The sequence below is a fragment of the Chaetodon auriga genome, chromosome 7, assembly GCF_051107435.1.
Source record: "Chaetodon auriga isolate fChaAug3 chromosome 7, fChaAug3.hap1, whole genome shotgun sequence".
Taxonomy (NCBI): domain Eukaryota; kingdom Metazoa; phylum Chordata; class Actinopteri; order Chaetodontiformes; family Chaetodontidae; genus Chaetodon; species Chaetodon auriga.
The window spans coordinates 3,669,675-3,693,179 of NC_135080.1; the positions used below are offsets into that span (position 1 = coordinate 3,669,675).

Here is a 23,505-nt window from a genome sequence, read left to right on the forward strand (position 1 = left end):
AGCTCAGCACATCCACGCATTTACGCTGGAAATATGTTTTGTCTGTTTGTTTTTCTCATCGACGCCCTGATGAAGACTGCATGAAGTTTAAAGTATGTTCTCCTTGCTGTTGAGAATATTTATGTTTAGTGAGCAGTTTTTCTGTCCTAAACAGCACCTTAAGGATAGATTCACATTTTTTAATTGTATCTGAAAACAATATTCAAATGTCCATATATTTAAAGGGTTATTGGTTTCGGTAATCTTTTCCCCTGCCCATGTCGGCCACATAGAAATCCCCTCTTAAACCGATAGCAGTTTAAGTGGAAGTCTTCCAAAGTTCTGGTCTTTTTGGCTTCGTATTTCTTTCTTTTGGCTGTTCTGAGAGTGACGGTGACACAAAGATAAAACTTTGCTCTAACTTTACAAGATGATTGTGATTTGTCTAAATCAGATTACTGAGGCCTCATATTTGCTTTTGGTGAATTTTGGATTATTTTTTTTGACACAGAATGAGTACCGTGGGTGAAATTGATGCCAGTACTGCAGCCAAACCCCCCGCAAAAAAAAAAAATATTCCCATATGCATATTATATATGTATGTGAGTATTGTTTTGACAGAGATTTGAAAAAAAAAAAAAAAAAATTATGGTCTGTTTAAAGATTAGGAGAAATAAACGTTGAAAATCTACCATTTAGCCTTATTGTAATTATTTTATTTCAAGTCGAATGTACTGGGTACAAACCCAAAAAGAACAAATCTCGACTTCTATATTCATAAGACTATGAATGATGCCCCATAATGCCCTGGATGCTTGCACTATAATGGCAAAAAGAGGAGCGCCACATGCACAGCTTGCATAACAAAACAATGAAGAGAGCTCATTGAAAAGTCAGTCTGGAAGTTACTTGGCAGAGAAAAAACGTGCTGAATGTGGAATCCAGGCTCAGTTTGTGTTATATGACCAGACGGTGTGCGAGTGAAAGAGAGTGTGGTGACCTGTAACAGCTCCATGACTCCAGTCTGGGGCTTTAAAATCCACACGCCGGGGTCCTGGATTGAACCCGCAGCAGACCTCACTTCAGTATAGACAAGGCAGCCCCAATGGGAAACTGATTGTTTATTTAACTACTGTTTTATGGAATACCTAGTGACAGGAAGTCCTTAAAACAGCAGCAGTTACTATTTATATAGTCCCTTTTTGGAGTAAACACACTCGCTCGCCCCTCCTCCCTCCAGCAGACACCCTGCCGTTGAGGAATGCACCCATTCACAAGCTGGTGGCCATCTTGGAAGCTTGCCTCTCACTTCCTGTTTCCATGGCTACACTCCAGTGCCACGGGAGATGATAAGCGCTAGCAGTCTCCGGTCCTAATCCTCTTCATCTAGCTCATTTTCTACATCACTTCATGCCATTCAAAGTCAGCTGCAGAAGCCAGTTCGCCACAACGAGCGTCACGTTTTTACGCACATAATCCCCGAAGTCAGGAGCAGAGACACACAGAGGAAAAATAAATGTGTGTCCGTTTGTTTGGTTTCACAGCTGGGAAACATTCAGTGTGAGGCTGATTGATTTGAGTGCAGACCAAGACTACCAGCGAGTACATATGAGCGTTAAGGTTATGCATGAGTCTGGTTTACACGTGTTTGTGTGCATCCATGGGGCAGCTGTATCCTGAGCTGCTCCTCCTGCTCTGCACCATAAATCACAGGGTCACCATGAGCCTGTGGGACCAGAGGAAACATCACTGTTAAACAAGAATGATATTTCACTTCAGCCTCTTCCTGCTCCTCTACTCCCCAGACACCCACTACAGCCGACTCCTGAACGCTTTATCATGACAGCTTCACATCACTGCTGATTCGGTTGTTGGGGGTGAAACCGGAACAACACGTCTGTGCGATTTGGGAGTCCGTTATAAATCTGCGCTGGGCTGAAGTGACGTAGGGCAGCACAGTTTTCATGGCTTCACATCATGAGAAGTTTTTAAAAAATGGACTGTTTGGATTGCTTTTCCTCTTTTAACGACGTAAACGGCTGCATCTTTTTCCACTGTGACAGAGAAAACTGCACACATCACTTTATATTTTATATTTTCTATACACTGTGCACCTCATCTGTTCACTCATACTTCTTACTTTTACTGCACTGCCATTTACTACCTGTTGCATATGTCACCTGTTTACATACCGTGTTGCACATGTTTTTATGGTTTCATAGAAATTACTTGCACTACCTGCACTAACCTCAACTGTTTATACTGCTTATACTTCATGCCACTTGCACTACTCATATGTATTTATATATTTTTTGGGATATTATGAGTATTTGCACTTCTGGATAGATGCTAAACTGCATTTCGTTGACTCTCTAACGATGACAATAAAGTTGAATTGAATCTAATCTAAATCCATATCTTAACATCAGCAAATCAGAGCTGCAAGTCCTACTTTTCTGTCTTTTTACATCAACCTATAATAATGTTTTCTTTTTCTCACATCGCTTAACGACCCTTACCCATTAAATATGACAAAGGGATCTAAAAGAGAGAAATAACAGGTCGTGATTTTGTGTTAAATTTTGGTTAAACTTTGTGTTTAGCTTTGCTCTCTCCATGGTGTGTTTAGTGTCATCCCTGTAGGCAAAGCAGTAGCTGTGAATGAATATATTATATTGCAGAGCTGCGGACACTGTAGGCAAAACAGCGAGTGAAAACTGGAGTCTGGACAGCTTTATGCCCTGTGCAGACAGTAAGCTTTAAAGATGGCCGGAGGATGCACAGGGTCAGCGCAGTGTCAGAGGGGATGCTCAGGACTGTTCTACATGGCGAAGCTCAGGGAGACGTGTGAATAAGTGAGATGTTACACACTGATGAAATTCCCAGAGAGCCTGCGATGGATAATGTGATCCCACCACAGTGATGCAGAAACCAGATGGAGACGGGTGCCTTCAGATTTCTCTTTCTTTCACACATCCCTGAGCACACACACACACAACCGCTCGCTATACCCGAAGAAACTGCACGCACACACACACCTGTCCAAGCCAGGAGATGTACAGCCCTCCAAGGGGAAATCCATTTACTCTGTGTTGTAAAACATTGTGATTTTTCTCACCCTTGTATATATATTTCTTCACCTGCACAAAGTTTTCCTTGTCTTACAAAAAATAGCAAATAAATGTCCTTAGCTTGGTTCATTTAGGGGAAAAAAATTGACTTTCTGTTACATCTTTCACTCCAAATTTTACCCACCACATCTGATTTCTAGCAAAGAACATAAAAGTGGGAGTCAGATCAGATTTTGCTGATGAACCGACAGCCCTGACCGGCTCGTACAGAGGGATGGCACTCCTGTTATCTCAAAGTGCCTTTTAATAGCACTGGGAGTGAGGGGTCCCTCAGGCCCCTGCTGACAGAGTCAACACAACCCAGGGCTGCTTTGCAGGTCATAAACACTCTGTTGACAGTGGTCGGAGGCTTATTATCCTCAGCAAGCTGGAAGTATCAACTGCAAACAATCCCAGCCTTCGGATTTAGAACACAAAGCCCTTGTTAACAAGTCTCCTGCCATTTCACCTCCTTTAAGCGCAATCGCACGAGAAATGTAAGTATTTTAATGCATAAAGTGTAAACCGCCATTTTTAAAGCGTCTGCATGATCATCAACAAGCGACCCTGTATTGGCTCAAAGTCTTCTAATCTACTGATATTTGATCACTGCTGATGTGATTAAGGAAACAAGCTTCATATCAGTTAAATGTGGGCCAGAGGTCACCGCTGCTTTGTGTGCTTAGTGTTTTTGCAGCTTCTGCTCGCAGTGAGCGGCTCGCTGAAGCCGCCGTGGCTCAACAGCGTGGAGCTGGCAGCTCCGCACAGATAAGTGAGTGTATGCCCCAGGGGGCCAGAGACAGCCGAACCCTCAGTGGATGAGAAGTGTCTGTGCTGTCAGCTTTGGTTCCCATCGCGGCCTCTCCTCCTCGGTCGGCCCTCCCGCCCCCACCGAGGTCCCCCCCACCGGCCCTTTGTGTGTGGACCCTGCTCCCTGTGGACTCGCCGCTCTCTGGCCTTTCACATGCGACTGTGTCCAATCACCCCGCTCACCCCCCTCTGAACCCAGAGCCTCCGTCTCCATCTCCAACCAGCTCCTGACCCTGAGAGAGAGACAGAAATGGTTGTCATTGACTTGAAGAAAATGAATGCGTTGTATTAAAGAGTGGGCGCACTGACTCACACTTCAGAAAGAGTTTATGTAACTTATTGACAGTTAATAAGTCATTTATTAACACTTTATAAAGCAGTAATAACATGTGGGTGTCTAGGACTGGATGCAAAAAATCAAGTAATCAATAAATTGTCCATCAAATCTACAGTTTAATAGTTAGTCCATTACTAGAAATGTGAATAGAAATGGCAATCTTATGAATATTTAAAGACCAATGTTATATTTATGACACTGTGTTCCAGCTTATAAAGCTTTTAGACTGAAGAACATCAGAAAGTGGTGCTGATAAGTGACCTGAGAGCATGAAGAGAAAAAAACTTTCATTCGTTCTTCACAGTGACAGAAACCTGGCACCCACAGACAACAAAAGAAGAAAAAAGACAGCAGGTCGATCCAACTCCTGTGAGTGAAAACAGTCGAGGCATCCATCCGTCATCGGTCCTGTCTCCACCACCTCCTCCACGTTGTTTTCCCTCTCCTCCTGTGTCAGAGGTTTGCTGGTTTGTTGGCTTTGGCCCTCGCTGCCTGAAGGCCCGCGCTGGGTCGACCCAGCCTCGGGAGGATTGGATCACACCTTCCATAGGAGTCAGCTGTCAGATGGTGAGCTGCACCTGCTGTCTGAAGCAGGGTGGGCCCGCCGCCGCCACCGCCCAGCCAACGCCGGAGCACATAATTACTGCCTCCGAGATTATTATGCTGTTTACTCATGCCCATACGCACAACAGATGACTGTTTCACACATACAGCTCCGTCTCCCCCGCCTCTCTGTGAAGGCGTTTCACCCAGCGATGAGGAAATAGCTGCAGCCAACCAACATTCAGCCCATCCAACCAACAGGTCTGATGCCAGAAATGACCCGTAGCTATTAGCTGTTCAAACATCCCCCTCCCACATAACTTTAATTCAATTCAATGGGCCCAGTGAGAGCTAAGGCACAGTGTATTGCACTGAATAAAGAGAAGTGCCTTTATGGCTTCGAGGCAGTGTCAGGTTTGAGGCACACAGTCCTGAGGAGAAGCAGATTTACTCACTGTTCATGGAGAATAAACAACACAAGCTTGTGTGGACACTCTGTTTTTATTCTGGTCTGGTTAATAAAAAAAAGGCTTTCTTCCAGCAAACAGAAAAATAACTGTAACACAACCTTAAAGCTGTGTAAATACGTACATTCATGCATGTTATGGATGTAAAATCAAACTCAGCTGCCTTCACTGGTTCATCTTTAGTGTAAAGTTTTTTTTTTACCCTTTTCAGTCTGAGAGTAAATTTCATGACCTGAGTCTTAGCTGGTGTCACTTATGAAGGCTGGAGTTTGTTTAGCTCATTTGTTTACATGGTCGGTGGGTCGTCTTTATTACAGTTTATTGTAGAATACAATAAATAAATAAAAGCCAACAGTTTGTCCCCATTGCTGCCTGTGATGGTTGCTAAAACATACAAATAAAAGTCGAACTGGTGACACATTTCTTGACAACGCTGAACAAACCGAGAAAAAGCAGCTGTGTTTTTGTATTTTGTCATGATATTTATTTTGGGGTTAGTGTGCACTCGTGTAATTGGGGTTTGAAAGATTTTTATTGGGCCTGTATAATTTCATATATTCGTCTGTTTTGGTTGTGATGTAACTGCGCATCATCGGGTTGGTCTTAAAGCGCTCAGGTGGGTTCACCTTTACACACAGGTGAGTTAGTGCAGAGGAGGAAGGAGGAAGTTTTTTTTTTTTCTTTCTTTCTCATAGATTGTAAAACTTGTTAATGCACAGTCTATACGGGTTACACCCCTCCTCCCTCCCTCCCTCCCTCCCCTCTCCGGGAGCCGTATTGAGCTGTGGGGTTGGGACATTCCTGGTTTGACGACCAGCTCCGCCGCTGCCATGATTTGCTGAGCAACTCGACACTGGCTTCAAAGATGCGTGTGTGGAAGAGGCAGCGGTAGAGAGACGGAGACCGAGGACTGAGAAGTTACACTAACGGGTCAGACACACACATACACACACACAGGCGGAGTGTGTGCGCGCACCGGGACGGAACGCTTTTATCCAAACACGCGGACTCCAAACTTCCCCAGAGAAAACTCTCCACCACCTCAGCTCCTCTTTAGACCGGGGGGAGTTGTCGCACCTTGGCCCCGAAGCCTGCGCAGCTCCGCGGGTCTGAAAAGTCTCTTTCCCCTTCCACCTCCGGCTGTTTTCATGTTCCACCCGTCGTCTCGCACTCTGAGCCCGTGTCTAATGGAGGGCCCCGTACGGATTTGCCTCCAGAAGAATGCGTTTTGCTGCTAATTCACCCGACGGCTCGCAGCTTTTGCCCTCCTGCAAGAGAGGTAAGGACGGACGGAGGGGAGGAGGAGAGGGGAGTCCGGGCCGGCTGCGTGCCTGCCTGGCTGGGTCGGAGCGGGTTGGGGGAGGCTTCGGTGTGCTCACCAGGCCGGCTGGGCTTCTCTGGAAACAACGACAGAAAAAAAAAATGAGATTCAGAGAAGCCCAAAGGCGCAGCGTGTCTGTTTAATCAGTTCCCCAAACAGATCCGTGTTTTGTGAACTTTGTGTTGTGGTGAAAGTGGAGAGCAGCGGCGCGGAGCGGCACTGCATGCTCCGTCTGTGCGGCGCTCTGGTGAGCGGGGGCGCCCGCGTACGGACTTTAATATTATGTGTTTATCCACGAATTAACTGTCCACACCATAGATTAAATGTACAAGTGCATGCCCAGTGCATACTCCTATTCCAAATAATTACTTTTGCACGTTGTAGTAGCTCCTTAAGGCGCATTTTCCCTCGTTACAATGAGCACACTGAGTGTTGAAAACTAGTTTATGTTATGCTGTACAATCATTTGGACTTTGTGGACTTCAGGTTACATTTTTCTTAGATTATCACACATGCAGAAGCGTTTTTTTTTTTTTTTTGTGTGAAACCATGCTTTGAGTTTTGCCAAAGACGCTTTCAGATCAGGATTATTATTCAGCACTTATCTGTTCTCTTGCTGCGTTCTGACACAGTTCACCTCTGTTGGCTGTGCGGTGAATGAAATACAAGAAAAGGCAGAAATATTTGTTTGGTAAACAGCTCTGGCAGCTCAGGAAGGCAGCGACACTTCACTTCACATCCCATCTGAAAACAGATGGCCTGCAGGCTGCTTTTCTGCTTTGAAAGATGAAAGAACATTTTTGGCAAATATGTCCCTGGTTGACACATGGGTGTCACAGTCCTGTAAGGTGAGAAAGGACTGAGCACGTGAAACATTGCTGTTTTCTAAAGTTATACTTTTATTCCAAACCTGCTTGAGGAGCCAACTTTCTGCCACACTTCCCACTGTGCAGAAACGCAGTGGCTTAGACTAATATTTGAAGTTGTGCTTGTCTTTCCTCTCTGCACAGACAGAGAGCCTTTATTGTTTTAGATAATCCCCTGAGGGTGTCATAAATGTTGGTTTGTTAAATCCGTGTTGGGAGTAAAATTTGGCCAGCGCACAAATTACTGTGCAGAGCATACAGAAACAGCTGCACCGTCCTGCTTGGATGAAGGTGTCCTTGTTTGCTGATTGGAAACGTGCTCTTTGCTGATTTGTGATTGAGGATGAAGTGTGAGCTTAGTTACATCAGTGATAAACACACCAGAGGCAAAGGGGTAATCTTTACTGGAGAGAGAAACGCTACAGATGTGTGAGCAGTCTGATCAGTATCATCAAACAGCTTTTGCTTTGTTCCTCTTGGCTCAGTTTTACTCTTTTCCTCAGCATCTCGCTCTTCTCTTAATGTGGGAAATGCTCCAAAAACATGAAACGTTTTGGGTTTGTCTATAAAAAGGCCTCACCAGCAGCTCAGGACTGAGCGTGAACGTGTGTGCATGAGCTTATTCTCCTCAGGTCTTGCTGTGTTGTGATGTGCACCGCTGCACATCAGGAACTCTGACGATGACAAACCAGAACGTTACAGTTCTTCACTCAGACTTTTCCTTCGGAGCGTTAATTCACATCGTTGAATTTCTCATTTTTATGACACATAAGTGATGTTAGTTTGTCGCTAAAAGTGTTTTTTTAATCATACCACCACCATAAATATTGAGGATTGTAAATGTCCTATCAGTGATAACGTGAGATGAGTCTTTTCGAGCACAAATAAAAAAGGATGACGGAGTAACAGAGATAGTAACGATGTGTCTGCTGAGACAAGTCCCTCGCTTTTTTTCCCTCAAGTAATTTCCTCTGTCTGCCGTTCACCCCTATCATCGGGGCTTCACAGGGACTTTTGTTACATACGGGTAACTCTCAGAAAACCGAACACTTAAAAGTTATCAAGAACAAAGTCTTGAGTCCCTGTCGAATGCATGACATCCAGCCAGTGGGACACACATGGCTGCCCTCGGATAAAACACTTTCAAGTTCAAACAGTTGCTCGAGCATTGTTGCGGCGGTGGGGGACAAGAAGACACTTCCGATGCCTTTCAGATCCTTTCAGTGCTCCCCAATATTGGGTGAGCTTTTGACAGGGGCAGAGAGAGATTTGCTCTTTGTGTTCAGGCTCGGGCGCTGACGGCGTTCGCTCCGAGGCAGAAATCCTCCCTCAGGTTTTTAATGCTGCGTCTGTTCCAGGCGTTTTTTTCCCTCTGAGGTGTTGTCATTTAATTCTCTGTGGCGACTTTCCTTCAACCTGCCCCATTTTAACTTCATTCACTCCATGATTTCCCACATTTCCTTCACTGCTTCTCTCCGGCGCTGCTGCACTGGCTGCGTTCTGGTCAGCTCGTGGAGAAACTGGTTGTCCATTGTTGCTGGAAACATTTCAACATTGAGTTTTTGAAACAGAAAATAAAAAACGTTACTCTTTCAAATGCAGAATAGATGCAGAAATCCAAGCTTCATGAGCAAGAGCTGCTGGGTTTCAAGCTGAACAGAAGGAGTATTTTCACTCTAACTGACCATGTTGTCATTGTGTGGGATTTTCCCTGCAGTAACGACGTGTCGGATATGTGACTGAATCAGACGACAGAGCCTCTAAATCATTTCTTTTTTGTTTTCATAGCGTGTTTTGTGACTTGTAGGGAGATTAATAAACCATTAATGGCCTGGCTCTTATCAGACAGGCCTGAACAAAGCCCAGCTATGCCATTAAGCGAGTTTAAATAATGTTGAGCCATTAGGGTGCTCGCTAATGATAAACACATGTTGCTGTAGGAGAACTATGTTAAGTGGGCAATTTGAATGTAAGCATGTGTAATGATACCAGCCCCTGCTCTCATAATGGCTCTCTTGATTTTTCTGATCTATTATAATCACACAAGCACATACGCTCCAGCAAGGACAAGTGATTGTTGAGTAGTAGCAGTTGAACATTTGGGTTTGAGGTTTCATTGAAGCTAAAATGATGAAGTGAGCTTGTATGAGAGTTAAAATCTCTTAGTTATGGCATCAAAATGAAGAAACTCTTTGTTAGTTCTGATAGAGTAGTCGATAAGTTACTTGATTAATCAATGACTAAGCAACGCTCGACGTTCTCCGGTTTCAGCCTCTGAAACGAGCAGGTTTCTTTCTGTTAATATCCTAATTAGAAATGTAATATTTTCAGCTTCTGAAATGAACCAAACATGCAGTTTAAAGGCTTTGTGATTGGCCTTTTTCACTCATTCGTCCCAGTCAACATGAATTGAAGTTAAAGAAATGGTGACAGATGAAAATACTTCCAGCTGTTGAAGAGTTTCAGTGGATGAATGTCTATCAGAGGTGAGTGTGGTGGGAGAGGGTGTGTCTAAATGGGTGACTAAAGTATATTTTGGGCACCTCCCACACTCCCCTGTTTTCTAGGCCGTACAGTTTTGAGGCCAGGCAGCAAACCTCAGCTCTGGCCCTAAAGCCAATGGAAGTGAATTGAAAACCTAAATCACAATGTGGTGTGGTTGTTTATTTGGTTTGACGCTGTGATCTGTCATTTTATTGCTCCAAAGGATCAACCTTTGGCTGAGGAAAATTGTTTTGAGAGTCATAAAACAGGAGAAAAATCAGAATTATGAGCAGCCACCTTATTTTTCATCACCATCACAATATTTTGACAGCTAGAATTAAGTCGTACCCGTTTTCTAAATCTCTAATGGCTAATCCATTTCAGCTTCTTAGTATAATAAAGTAGAATTTGGTGAACTGTTGTATGGTTGACATTTGACCCTCCAGGCAACGATTCCCAAACTAAAACCTGGCTTGTTTTGAACTTGTGACACATGGCCCTCCTTTTACTCTCATTGCACAGGGATTGTGTCATACTGCAGCATTTTTCCCATTTTCTAACGCTGGCCTTTACTCTGCGAGCTTCAGCTCCCATTCGTCAAGGACAGACCCAGAGCTCGGGCCTCATTAGATGGACAGAGGGGAGTTTTAGGCAGCGTGCCAAAGAGCGTCCATGTTCAAGGAGCCGGCGGGTGCTGATTGACAACACCCAGCAGCCATGAGCAGGAGCTTGATGGGAAAGATGGGCAGGTCAGAGAAGGAGTTTGAGTTCTTGTCACTGCTGGTTTGGTGAGTGCACCCTGCAGCTGCGGCGCCAACAAAAATGACTTTCCAACCTCCGTCTCACTCACTAAATTTATTCAAGGGAGAAACTATGAGTAGGACTGGATGAACTGAAGCAGCCACGAAGGCAAACGCAGTAGCCGAAGGTGTCACACGTGTTTATACGAAGCTGTCATTAGTAGCACTTCTTATCTGCTCTGAGCTCAGACTCCGTCATTATTTTACGTACACAACGCATACGTCTCTCAGTGGGACCCCCTCCCCGTTTCTTCCATGTCCCCCTGCTCTGACAGATGATCCAAACAGCCCGGCACTGACTCGCTTTACTATGCAAGCATGTTACTCCAGCAGGTTACAGATAGGCTGCGTGCTTCCTCCGCCACAGCTCCTCTGAAATGTCAAAGGTGAGCCGACTGTAGCCTGATGTATACACCAGCTTTCAACAGATGGTCGCGTTGAGTTTCTAAAAATTCAGAACCTTGAAAGACCTGAAACTGGATAATGACTTTCGAGCGATTTAAGAAATGAAATGAGAAACATCAGGGCCTAATTGTCAAGACAAACAAACAGTTTTTGGAGCAGCAGAAACAGATGTTCCAGCCAGCCACCGAAATGCTGCGGGACGAAGCCGTGCAGGCTGGAGATAGGCAGGGTGGGGAGGTCTGCTTCTTCTCCCTGGACGGTTTGTTTTCTGTTAATGCAATGGAAATACAGGCCTCAGCTAAATATATATATATGTCTGTGTTCTCGATACGATAAGGGGATGGAAACCAATCCCACACACGACGCTTTGAGGAAGAACACGCTGTCCAGGCAGGTCCAGTTCATGAAAATACCTCTGCAGCAGATGAGAGAGCAGCTTGTGGGACACACTTTGATAGAGACCATGATTTCTACTGTCGGAAAAAAATCTGCTCTATTATGAGTCGGCTTGATGAAAAGACCAAAAGACCTTTGACAGACTGCAAAATACTTTGTCGGTCCTGAGCTGTTAGAAGCTCACTACAAAGTGTCTCACTTCCTGTAGATGCCTTTTATAATGTGCTCATAATTATTTGAAGGAGTGCTTTTTGGCTTGCGTATAATATATCGTATGTGCCTTTAACATGATGCAGAACGCCACATGCATGAGGGAGAACAAAGAGTTCCCCAGCAGGGCTCGACGTGGCATTTTACACGCCTCACCTCTGCCAGTAACAACAATTTTTCTCATAATTGTCAAGCAAATACACGATGAGACCCATTGTTCCGCAGCCTTGTCTTGTGTAGTTTCCTTAACGATTCCTCAGCCCGAGGGAAGATTTCAGGGAGTGAACTTCTGAACCGAACCCTTGCTGACAGCTCTCACAGAAACAGTATTTCAGAACATGCGAGGGGAATTTTTTTTTGCATCCTCAGCGTCTTCCTGTTTGCAAGATTCATTTCTTTTTCCCTTCCTGAAACTGACCCTACTAAATATGCCTGACTTAGTCCGTCGCCTGAGCGCGGGCCCCAACAGTTAGAGCCTTCTCGAAACTGTGAGCAACCACAGCTTTCTATTTCAAATGTTGAACCAATAAGTCACATCTGACATGGGTTTTCTGCGAACCAGAATGTGCGCGCTGTTGAAAAGCCAGCGCAAGGATCAGCAAGACTATATTAAGGCAAAACTAGTGGCTGGCACTCCCCTCGGGCTGACAAACAGGCTACTTGTTTGAAGGGCTGTTTTTCTCCCAGATCAGAGTGTGAGGCAGTGTGGGTACTGCTGCTGCCTGCCTCCAGGCCTGTGGTTGTGGGTGCCATTTTGGGCCTTCCCTGCTCCAAGATGTAGCCCCTTAGGGAGCAATGCAACCCCTCATTTATCAAAGATATTCAAAGTGAGCGGAGGGATTTCAGTCAGGAGGGTAAAACATATGGCTGGTGCAGCCTTCTGCATTGTTCTGTTTTGAGAGCAGATACTCGCCATGCTGCGGGATGTGTTCTTGCCTTGCGACAGATGCAAACACATCTCTGCTTTGACTGACGTTAATCAAGTAAAGTAAATCACCGTCATGTCTTTGTGGCGCTCTTACACAGTAGCCAACGTACACAAAGGATGCAGTGAGCTAGCATACGCCACGGTTTCTGTATTATTGCTCTGTTTTGCTGTTGTCATGAGGTTGTGTTTCTCTTGGCGCCATCAGAGCACTACGTCATCTGCAAAAAGCTCTTCACCTCCAGCGCTGCAGCAACGAGCAGCCTGGACCCTAAATATGCTGGAGAGGTTTTTACGACTTGACGCCGTGCCAAAAGTGGAAACTCAGATGATCTGTGTGTTGATGTATCACCACCAAGTTTGTTTTGTGATCACTCGATTGCCGTACAACAAGCGTGGAGTGTTACAAGGCGGGACGGATAAACATTTAGACAAACTAAATAAAGCCTTTACACGCTCTTTTTGGGACTGTATATTTATCTTTGGGTCCTCGAACTTGTTCGTACAGGGGAGCTGGTTTGTTTACTTGGTTTTTTTTTGCAAGAGATCTGTGGAATTGGTGAAGGAGACTAATTATATTTTAACCGTTTTACATGTGTTTGTTTTTGTTCTGCCGGCTGGCTGTGAAGTTCAGCCCCCCACCAGCCCGCGCTGTGCACGGCCATCGCTCCGTTACATTTGCAGAGTCAATTTGTCATCCTGAGAAATGAAAATACTCCGTGTGTACTTTTCTTTCTCACGCCTCTCAAATGACAAACAAAGAAGAGGCAAACACCGTGAAAGCGGTTTTATTTCTGGTTGCTTTTGACTTTGCAGAACTGTGTTTCTTCCTCGCATCTATTTGGACACCTTGTCATTTTGTTTTTGTTGCGCATGTTTGAAGTAACAGTATTTCATATATGTTTTAGTTTGAAAGTAGTTTTGGTCGACAGCCAGGGACCTATCGGGAGGAGACAGAGCAGAAACTGTTGTGTGCGTCTTTGCTGCTTGTTGCTGTAGAGACGCAGGCAGTGATGGAATCCAGGAGAGCCGGGGAGGGACGAGGGACTGCGCTGAGGGGAGAAGGGGTGGGGACAGCTGGATCAGATCACTGCATGCCCATATTTCACAGCCCACACAACGGCATTTAAAAGCACTGATAGTGTCTCGACTCCCCCGGAGAAGGTGGACATTTTCAAGGCATTTGGCAAACTTGATCATTTTTCCCTCCCCTGCATGTTTTCCCATCATCTCTCTAATCAAGGCTGATATTGAGGAATGTGAATCTGTGGCCTCCTCTGCCTCGGTGCCACGGCTGCACAATCCCGGCTCCCCTCTCGCCGGGTGTGATGAATCAGACTCTTGGCACATGTTGGAGATCAGTGTTATAACACACCCTGCGGGCAAGACGGCCCTCTTGTGCATTCCTCCTTTCCATCAGAATTACCTTTTCGTCAGAGCAGACGTTCCCTCGTGGGCTGAAAGGCCTGTGAAATCAGCCGGAAGGGCCCAGAGAGCTCTGACAATGGAGAAGGGTTGTTAGTTACATGCGCTTTGCAAAAGGTCTCGAGGTGGCCTTGTATGGTGGCGATACCCGGGGATCTGTTTCCAGTGTCCGAGGCCGCTATTGAGTTTCGCTCCTGTGGTTAATCCCGCTGTTCAGGACCTTGGGAACAGCCGTACCTCCCCCTCCCCCTCGCAGATTCCCAGGAAAAAACAAGACATTGCAGAACAATCTCCAATTAAGATGGGTCTTACATACTGTACCATTCAGTCCCCACTCTCCCCTCTGCCTCAGCCTCTCCGTCTCCCTCCCTCTCTCTCCCCTCTCAGCTCTCTGTTTGTGTCCTCGGCCAACAAGCCTGGGGGTAGAATTAGCGCTGTCTCCCAGGTCCCGGCCCTGGCACTTCGGGAGGGTCAGGCTTTGGTGAACGGGGATGCTGGGGGGGGAGGAGGTGAAGGGAGGGTGTGTGTCTGTCCTCGGTAAACAGGGCTTTGTGGGATGTGACTGTCTGATCCCCGGGGGCCTCTCCTTTCATTCCTGCTCTCGTCTGATCCCACGGCACAGCGTTGCCGTCGGGGGCCGCGGCGTCTCAGCGTTCCGGGACCCGCTCGGCCCCGCCGTCACCCTGCGCCTCCCGGAGCGCTCGTGCTCTGTCCTCAAGCAGCAGAGAGTCTGAACAGCAGACTGTCCTTGAACATGTATCTCATTTGTCTTCTGCAGTCTCACTCACTTTAAATGATTTATTAAGGAGACTTACATTAACTTTCTGCAGGATGTCAAGTTCAGACAAGGGCAGTCATTTTGTATTATTGATCGACTAAACCCCTCCAATGTGATTTTCTCCTTCAGGCCCCTCTTCTTTCCCTCCTAATTCCCTTATTTGATTCCAAATCATGTCTCTCTTTTTCTCTCTTTCTTTAGCTCACTCCCCTTTTCTAAGCCTGTCCCACTTTTAATAACGTCTCAGTCTTTAATCAGGCAGAGTTGGGCCATACCAGAGGCCCAGTGTTTCCACTCATTAGTTTCCTCTGTGGCCCCGGGCTGCCTCAGCGGGCTCACCCAGACCAATAGAAGAAGCCCATAATGGTCCCCTAGAGTCTCTTCTCTCGGGAGGCTCTTCCCAAGTTTCTGGGCCGAGCTGAATGCAGTTAGGCTGAATCATCAGTCAGTTTTGGCAGACGTGGGTGCGCGCTCAGCCATTATCTGTACGTCTCTATCTCCGAGCCAAAAAAAGAGGGAGGAGAAATGAGCGGGGCTCGGCAACTTTTCACCTCCCGCTGAATGTTTCACCTCTTTCTACCCCCGGCTCCTTTTACTCCTCTCTCAGACACTCTGTTTTCTCTCATATGCCCCCCCCCCTCCTCCATCGCCTCTCATGTTCTTGTTTTGAATTTATCTACCATCTCCTCTGTGTGTGTGTGTGTGTGTGTGTGTGTGTGTGTTTCACTGTCTCTTTCGATGTATCCGTCGCTGAGGAATGTGTGCTGCAGATCCTCTGTCCGTGAGATGTGGGGCGAGTGCAGACAGGTTTGGGGTATAGCATGTGAACCAGCTTCAGCGCACAGGTCAGATTAGACCATCATACCAGAGAAGACTTGCTCTTTCTCTTACACCCCACTGCTCCCTTACCCTCAACGTCTTTATCTTGAACTCTGAGCTTCATTCAGCTCCAGGCGTTTCTTACTATTCTCTCTTTTTTTAAGCGAACCTTTTGTGGTTTATCATACTGCACCGCTGGTATTAATTGCCAAACCAGTCACGATTGGCCCCTGCTATCGAATCAGCGCTCGAGCTGCCTCGTGATATTTGCTGTTGGTTTTTATTCAGCTGTGCAGTCTTATGAAGTGGAGAGACCAGGCCCCCGCCTCAGTCAACAGCACCAGTTGTGACCTGTTCTCCCTCTGCCCTCCAGGTCTTTGATGCTCCGCCGCGTTGCTTTTGTCCCTGTTTACCCAATATGACAGGGATATGGGCCAGCCCCACATGCGGGCAGATGGGGCTTTGAGCAGTTCCTGCAGGGAGGAGGCCAAAAAGAAGTGCAGGTGCTAACCCTGACATGTTTTGCCCCCCCCCCACACCCTGGAAGTCGAACCCCTTTCCCTTCCCTGAGGGCAGCCTGTCAGTGTGTTTATTTTCTCCTGTGTCATCACCAGGGATCCCTCTTGTCCTGCTAGGGGATATATGGTGCTATTCCTGTGTCTGAGTTTTGTGTTACTTCCATGATGGATAAATAAAGGTGCTGCCTCCCAACAGTATGTGGATTCCTCTGGAAGAGACTTTGACAGATAGAAGACAAGAAATACAAAATAAGTGAGTTTCAAAGGGCCACAAGCTGTCAAAGAGGACTGCTGTTTTTTCGTGCTTTCACACACTTAAGCTGTCTGTCAGTCAAACATCTCCCAAACCTGCACGGGTCAACCCCCACACCCCCAAAAAAGAGGAACTTTTCCACTTGAACTCACTGACACTAACCTCATTTATTTTCATAAACTGTCTCTCAGTGTCTGTATATCAGCTTTCAACAGCAGAGAGTCTGTTTTCTGGGCAGGATGTCTCTTCAATTTATAGCTGCTTGATCCCGTCTTGAGAGCGGCCACGCATATACAACCTAAGTGCAAAAACAGAGAGTAACAGAAGATCAGATTTGGGATAGAAGGAGGAAATCTGGAACGCAGGATTTTTTTCCTTGAAGCAGTCTGGAGAAGCAGAAGGAGAGCGGTGGAGTGAGGGAGAGGGCTGGCCACAGATCGACGCCGGACCAGAGGAGACGGCTCTCAGGCCGATCAGGCTTCATTTGACGGGGACTTCCTCTTTGTCAAAGGGCCACTCTGGCTTTTGTCTGGGCGTCTGCTCGGGAGGAAGCGGGACTTGCCTTTCCACGCAGCCGGTGCTGCCAGCATCAGGATGGCTCTCTGTGATGAGGGATACACGATATCCTCACAGTGTCTGTCTCCACTGAGGCGGCTTCATGGTGGCGGATGTCAGAGGAAAGCCAAACAGATAAGAAGCAGGAATGATGCCCCTGTGTTTCCTATCGATGGGCCAGATAGGCAGCCGTGTGTGTGTGTTTACACAAGGGCAACCGGTCGGAGCTGTAGGGCCCAACTGCTACGCCCACTTGGAGGAAGTAATTGGTTAAAAAAAAGAAGGAGAAACAAAGGTGGATACAGAGATAGAGTTACAGAATCGGCTCCAGTTTCTCAGCGTACCGTGTGCCAATGTGCCCGCGCTTGGCTGTGCGTTTTTATAGCGCTGTTGTTATTATTGTAATTATATATCATTATTCCGGCAGAGAGAGAGAAAGATAGTTTCCACTGATGACATGGGGGCAGTGTGCAGAGCCTGTTGCAACTCGTGGGATGGAGAAACGCTAGCCTGCAAGATGTGGGTTCGATCTGCCTGAATGAGCATGCACACGCTTAAACTGGAGCCTGAGATGCAGCGTGTACACGACATACATAATGAAGTACGATCAGTCCTGAAGTCATGACGGCACAAAGTGTTCACTGCTCCTCAGTTCAGTCAGAATCAAGCAGATTCGAACATTGAACATTTTCCAGTTTTCAATGTTTCTTTGAAGCACTTTTACTCTTGTTTTGTGTGAAACGTCTGGTCGTGTGTGTGTGTGTGTGTGTGTGTGTGTGTGTGTGTGTGTGTGTGTGACAGAGAGAGAGCTGGAGGTGACCTCTGGGGGCTGGTCCAGGGCCACCAGACACCCGCTGGTTCACCCTCTCTCTCTGCTCTTCTCTGACCTTTGACCTCGGGGTGAGAAGGGGGCGTGAGCCAGGAGCTGGGAGAGTTTATTATTTCCTGCTTCTTCTTCTTCTCCTCTCCTCCTCCTCCTCATCTCAAGAGAGAGAGTGTGATGAAGAAAGTGAGAATGAGTACACCGATAAAGCATCTGTGTCTCATCGTCCCTGAAAGAGTTAGTCTACAGAAATCAATCAACCAGTCGTGTTTATTGTTGATTCATAGTTCATATCATTTATCAAGCACATTTGCAGAACATTGCCTTTTTCTAGATGTTCAAATGCGAAGATTTGCTGCATTTATCCTTTTCATACAGGTGTAAATTTTGTTAGTAACAGGTGGACGACGAAACAACATCAATTTGAAGAGGTCACCTTGGAATCTAAGAAACTGTGATGAGCAGTTTTAACCATTTCTTTGAGAATTAATCAGCAGATTAATTGATAATGAAAATAACTGTTTACTGCTGAAACTGTCAACACCAGCTTGTCATTTTCTAGCCATGCTACAGCCTTGAGAGGAGGCTAAACAAATTGACCTGCTAGAGTGTCGAACAATGTTTAGGTTCGAGAGTGAGGGTTAGAAACCTGTTCAGCTTCAGCGATCCCACCCAGACATCATCCTTTTAATTTGACCCACCCTTCAGCCCCGGTCGGCCCTTCCGCTAACGTCTGCGAGCCACCGAAGCGCTAGTGTGAATATCACAGCTGGACGGCCATTGTCCCTCCGGCCTCAGGCTCAAACCCTGGTTACCAAACCAGGAACCTGGGATCAAAGCTTGCCCGGATTACTCTTAGAAAAAGGAGGAGGAGGTGCCGCAGTCGGAGGGGGTCGAGTTGAAAAGGATAGAGGAATGCTCCTAATTACGTGCCCTCCAGTGTGTCTGGGCCTGCACTTCAGGCTACAGTGAACCTATGAGGAAGCAACACAGTGTGACAAGAGAGTGATATTAAGAGTGAGGCGACAGTCTCTCCACAGCCACTCCATTAGCGGGAGATCTCAGCGGCGCAGTGGGAGAGAGAGGCAGGGGGGCAGAGAGGCTGGACATTCCAGCCTCCGTGGAGACCCTGAAGTGGGCGAGAAGAGGGGTCAGAGGAGAGGGTGGGACGTGGAGATCAAGGAGTGTGTAAAGAGGATGTGTCATGAAGATTAGAGGGATTGGCGTACAGGATTCATTTGGAAGCTAATAGATTATTTTTCCCACTCAGATCCACCTCTGAAATCCTCCTCCGGCTTCTTTTGTCTTTTATTTCTGTCTGACCTCTTCTTTTGCTCATGCACACGCTGTCATGTTTCCATGCAGAGCTCTGGTTTGATGTGTTTTTCCTCCCTTCTGTGTGTTGCAGGTTTGCTGAACCGACCAGAGTGTGCGCGCTGGGCAACACGACTGCTGGCAGGGGTCAAAGTGCACCATGGACAGTGGCCTAAGGGTCCTCCTGTCCACTGTGCTGTGTCTCAGCCAGTCCCTGATTATCAGCTGCTCATGTAAGCTGTTGTCCTCCTCTCACCTCTGCACGGGTGGAGGTGGTCAGAAACCACAAACCACTGTTTTTGCATGAACAACGGAGTGAATGATTATGTAATGTGAAAAGTGTCCCTCATGGTGATGACTGCGCAAAGATTTCCAACTCTGCAGCTCTAAGTGGCTTTAATGAGCAGCTGTTCTGAGCAGAAAAGCTAATGTGCACTACCTGCCCAGCACCAAACGGCAGACAGATTAGCTGGTGAAGAAAGTGCTAAAGAGCCAGATTTTTTTGTTTGGAGATGTTGGAGACCAGAACAGAGCAAAAATGGGGGTTAAATATTATATAACTTTAACATGACTCAGAATTAAGGCCGCTGTAGCTGTGGCTGCTAGGATGAGTTAGCCTGATGTGTTTCAGCTTGTCGTTGAGTTTCCTGCTCCCAACTGTCCAAGAAGATTAATTATTGCAACTTTCAAGTAATAATTTGGGACTCCCTAAACACTCTTTTTGGTTTGAAACATCTGCTAATGGGGTTACAGAAACAGCACAGCAGGCAGCGCAAACTCAGTCAGGGAAAAGGATGAAGACGTCAGCGCTCGTCACGTGGACGCGCTGAAAATGGATCCCAGATAAACCTCAGAGCCATGCAGATAGTTTCTAGTCCAGGAGATGTTTGTTTTGTTCTGGTTGCAGGCAAAAATGTATTTGCATGAGAGTGTGTTTTTCTGTTTTGTAATAATAACCACCCATAACAAAATCAGTGATTTGGAATGCTGAACCTGTTGTCCTCTGCTCCTGTCTCCTCACCAGCTCAGTATCCCTTTTTCCGCTCTGAGCCTGCCTCCCTGGTTCAGAGTCGAGGCTCCGTTGCTCGTCTGCTCTGCTTAGTAAGTCCTCCGTCAGCGGTGGTTTCCTGGCGCTTCAGAGGCCGTCCCCTGGACCAGGACACCCTTCCTGGTGTGGAGCTCAACGAGGGCTCCCTCACCATCTCCTCCCTTAAGCCCAGCCATGTTGGCGTCTATCAGTGTGTGGCACACTTAGACCGTGGGCTGGCCATCGCCAGCCGCCTTGCACGCGTGGCCATAGCAGGTACGGATACAGACAATTACCCCTCTGTGCACACTTCTACTCACTTCAAGGCGGGGGGCTTAAGAAAAAGAGGAAGTTGCCTTGAGAAAGGGAAGGCCATTTTGTGAGTGTTGAACACTTAGAAAGAATGCCTGTCCTCGGCGGCCTGCTGCTGAGTGGCGGAGGGGAAGGAAGCAGTAGGAGTTTTTACCCGGGCGCCCTTCCAGATGCCTCTTGACCGGTATCCTTAATGAGCCTTGGGCTTTCCTGTGTAGTGTGTTATGTTCCTGCTGGGATGCTGCTTGCTGTTGGACACTACACTAAGCGGTTGACCCTGATCTGGAACTGTATCAGGCATGAATAGAATCACTCACTGCAACAATAAACAAACCCAGTGATCCAACACAAACAGCTCAGCTCAAGTAGCGCTGTTCAGTCCTTCGTTCTTGACTGTGATATTCTGCACACACTGGAGTGACTTTAACTTCTTGTTCTCTGTCACTGCAGAAATCTCAGAATATGGCGATGGCAGACGGCGGTCGCTATCAGTGCAGGAAGGCAGCACTGTTCTTATAGAGTGTCCTCTGCCGCACAGCGTCCCCCCGGCTCTTCCCAGACTAAGAGTACGAGGGGAGCGGATAGAAGTGTCCACAGGTTTGTTCTAAACCACCAGCCATTTTGAATAATGCCTTTCATTATATTGATATCACCATATAAAATCTCACACACCATGACGCAAGAATTCGTTCATTTGTCCCCTGCTGCTGTTACTGAAGCTGCCGTTTCCTTCTCTTTTCAGGCGACTATTTAGTTCTTCCATCTGGAAATCTTCAGATTATCTCTGTGTCAGCCCAGCACCAGGGCATGTATAAATGTGGTGCGTTCAACCCTGTTACAGGGGAAACCGTCATGCAGCCTCATGGTACTAAACTATCAGTGAAACGTAAGTCTGGTGACACTTGATGTAAGATTCAGATTTTTTTTTTGTCTGTGTGTCCGCTGTGTTATCTAATGTGGTTCCCTCGTTTGTTTAGACTCAGACTCCTCGGCCCCAGTGCGGATAGTTTATCCCACCTCCCCAGTGACTGTTCCGGTGCAGCAGTCGCACCCGCTGATATTGGAGTGTGCCGTGTCCGGCAGTCCTGCACCGGCAGCCAGGTGGTTTAAGAACGGTAAAGAGGTCACACCGGGGCCTTCTCACCAACGACAGCACAACAACCTGGCCTTTGCTGCTGTGACGAGGGACGATGAAGGGAGTTACACCTGTGCTGCTGAGAGCGAGCAGGGGACCGTGACCTCCGCTAACTATACTGTGAATGTTCTTGGTAAGTTAAGGACAAGAGTGGCTGTTGGGGGTGTGGGGACAACCTGCAGCAGACCTCATGGTGATGGTAACCTTTCATCCTCTCCTCCACAGAGCCTGTGTCAATCACAGAGGGCCTGACCAACCAGCACGTCTCTCCTGGCGCCTCTGCTCGTTTTACCTGCGCAGCGAAAGGAAACCCTTCCCCAAACATCACCTGGCTGTTCAACGCCATCCCCATCACCCCGTCGCATCGCTTTCAGATCTCTGGATCCTCACTTGTTATTACAGACGTGACGCCGCAGGACGAGGGCGCGTTTCAGTGTCTGCTGGACAACGGGATTGGCTCTGCACAGTCATATGGGATTCTTACAACGCAGTCAGGTGTGTGTCAGTTAAACTAACATGTTACTTGACCTTAATATGGAGATATGTCAACACAGCGTGTATGAGTAAATATCTGAATGGCTCAAACCCTTTTCAAATGTCCCGGTATTTATTGGTTATAGTTTGGGGTATTTTTGCCTCTGTTTGAAAGTGACAGGTGAAGAGGCAGACAGGAGATGGGAGACTGAGGTCTGTGCACTGTGCACCACTCCAAATGTTCAGTTTTATCCCACCAATAGAACAAAATCCAAAGATATTCAAATTACAGTGATATAAAACTCAGAAAAGCAGCAAATCCTCACATTTGAGCTGCCAAAACCAGAGAATATTTGGCTTTTTTGCTTGATAAAATAAATTATTCATCCCTACTGTTGCCAGCATTTCCTTTTATTTCGCCTTTCAGAACACTTGAAGCGAGATAAAACTTGGGTCTAGTGCTGCACTGCCTCTGTGCAACACTTTGAGATCATGACTAACCTAACAACACGAGATTGTGCGCTGACTCTGGAGGGCTTGCAGAGCTCCAGAGTTTGTGGACCCAAAAGGGAGCAGTTTGAGAAATGCCACATTGCTGCAGACTGTTGCTGGTGTTGGAAAGGGCAAAGGCATCTTACCAGGCGGGGTCTCTGAGGGCCTGCACGTACAGTATCTGCAGGGAGTCCTCGCTCAGAGTGTGAATGTGTGTGTGTGTTTTTCTGAGGCCTGGTAGGAGAGGCTTAGCCAAGGCCGCCCTCCTCCTGAGCCTTGAACTGAGCTTGAGCGTGAGAGTGAGCTTTGTGCACGCCGTCGGGGATAAGCCCCCGGACGCTGGAATGTAAGGAGTAGCCGCGGAGGGTTATGACGAGGACCAGACCACCCAGCTGTCAACATCATACACAACTGCCTTTTATTTATTAACACATCACAACCCTCCCCCTCCTCCACCAGTCTGCCCCAGGCCTCCCCTCTTCTCCCTCCCCGGCGGCTGTACGCCGCGGCCCCATTCCTCAGCTCGCCCCTCTATATCTGTAGAATGATTAATACAGCGCCGTTCGGTACACAGGGAGTACAAATCAGACAGGATCAGGAGAGTTCACTGCGAAACGTTTGCTCTCCTTCCACACGCCACAGGAAGAAGAATGAGATTTAATATCTGTTGCTGCAGAACACATTTCCACACAGAACATAATGATAAGACGAGGAGCGGGATATGCCCAGCAGAGGTAAACACCCCGAGGTCAGTTTGTGCTCGGCTGTTGTTTAGGTACCAGGAACGGGAGCTTATCGAGCCTCCTGCCTTCAGAGTAAACAGTGTCATTGATGTGTGTAGACTGCTGTTGTAATTCATGGCAGAGAGCAATCTGAAATGTGTTTTGCTTTTCTGTTTGGTATCATTGTTTGCATCGCACCTGCTTT

The 23,505-nt window shown here is 47.0% G+C and overlaps 1 protein-coding gene across 1 annotated transcript in view; it reads left to right on the forward strand.

Moving 5' to 3' along the window:
- The first annotated feature begins 6,115 nt into the window (after positions 1 to 6,115).
- Positions 6,116 to 23,505, forward strand: part of cdon (cell adhesion associated, oncogene regulated) — a 29,641-nt gene continuing 12,251 nt past the window's right edge. The window contains exons 1-7 of the mRNA XM_076736094.1: positions 6,116 to 6,525; positions 19,233 to 19,371; positions 20,163 to 20,441; positions 20,928 to 21,074; positions 21,220 to 21,363; positions 21,455 to 21,745; positions 21,838 to 22,107. Of these exons, the coding sequence (XP_076592209.1) occupies positions 19,299 to 19,371; positions 20,163 to 20,441; positions 20,928 to 21,074; positions 21,220 to 21,363; positions 21,455 to 21,745; positions 21,838 to 22,107 (1,204 nt within the window). The 5' untranslated portion in view covers positions 6,116 to 6,525; positions 19,233 to 19,298. The remainder of the gene's footprint in view (positions 6,526 to 19,232; positions 19,372 to 20,162; positions 20,442 to 20,927; positions 21,075 to 21,219; positions 21,364 to 21,454; positions 21,746 to 21,837; positions 22,108 to 23,505) is intronic.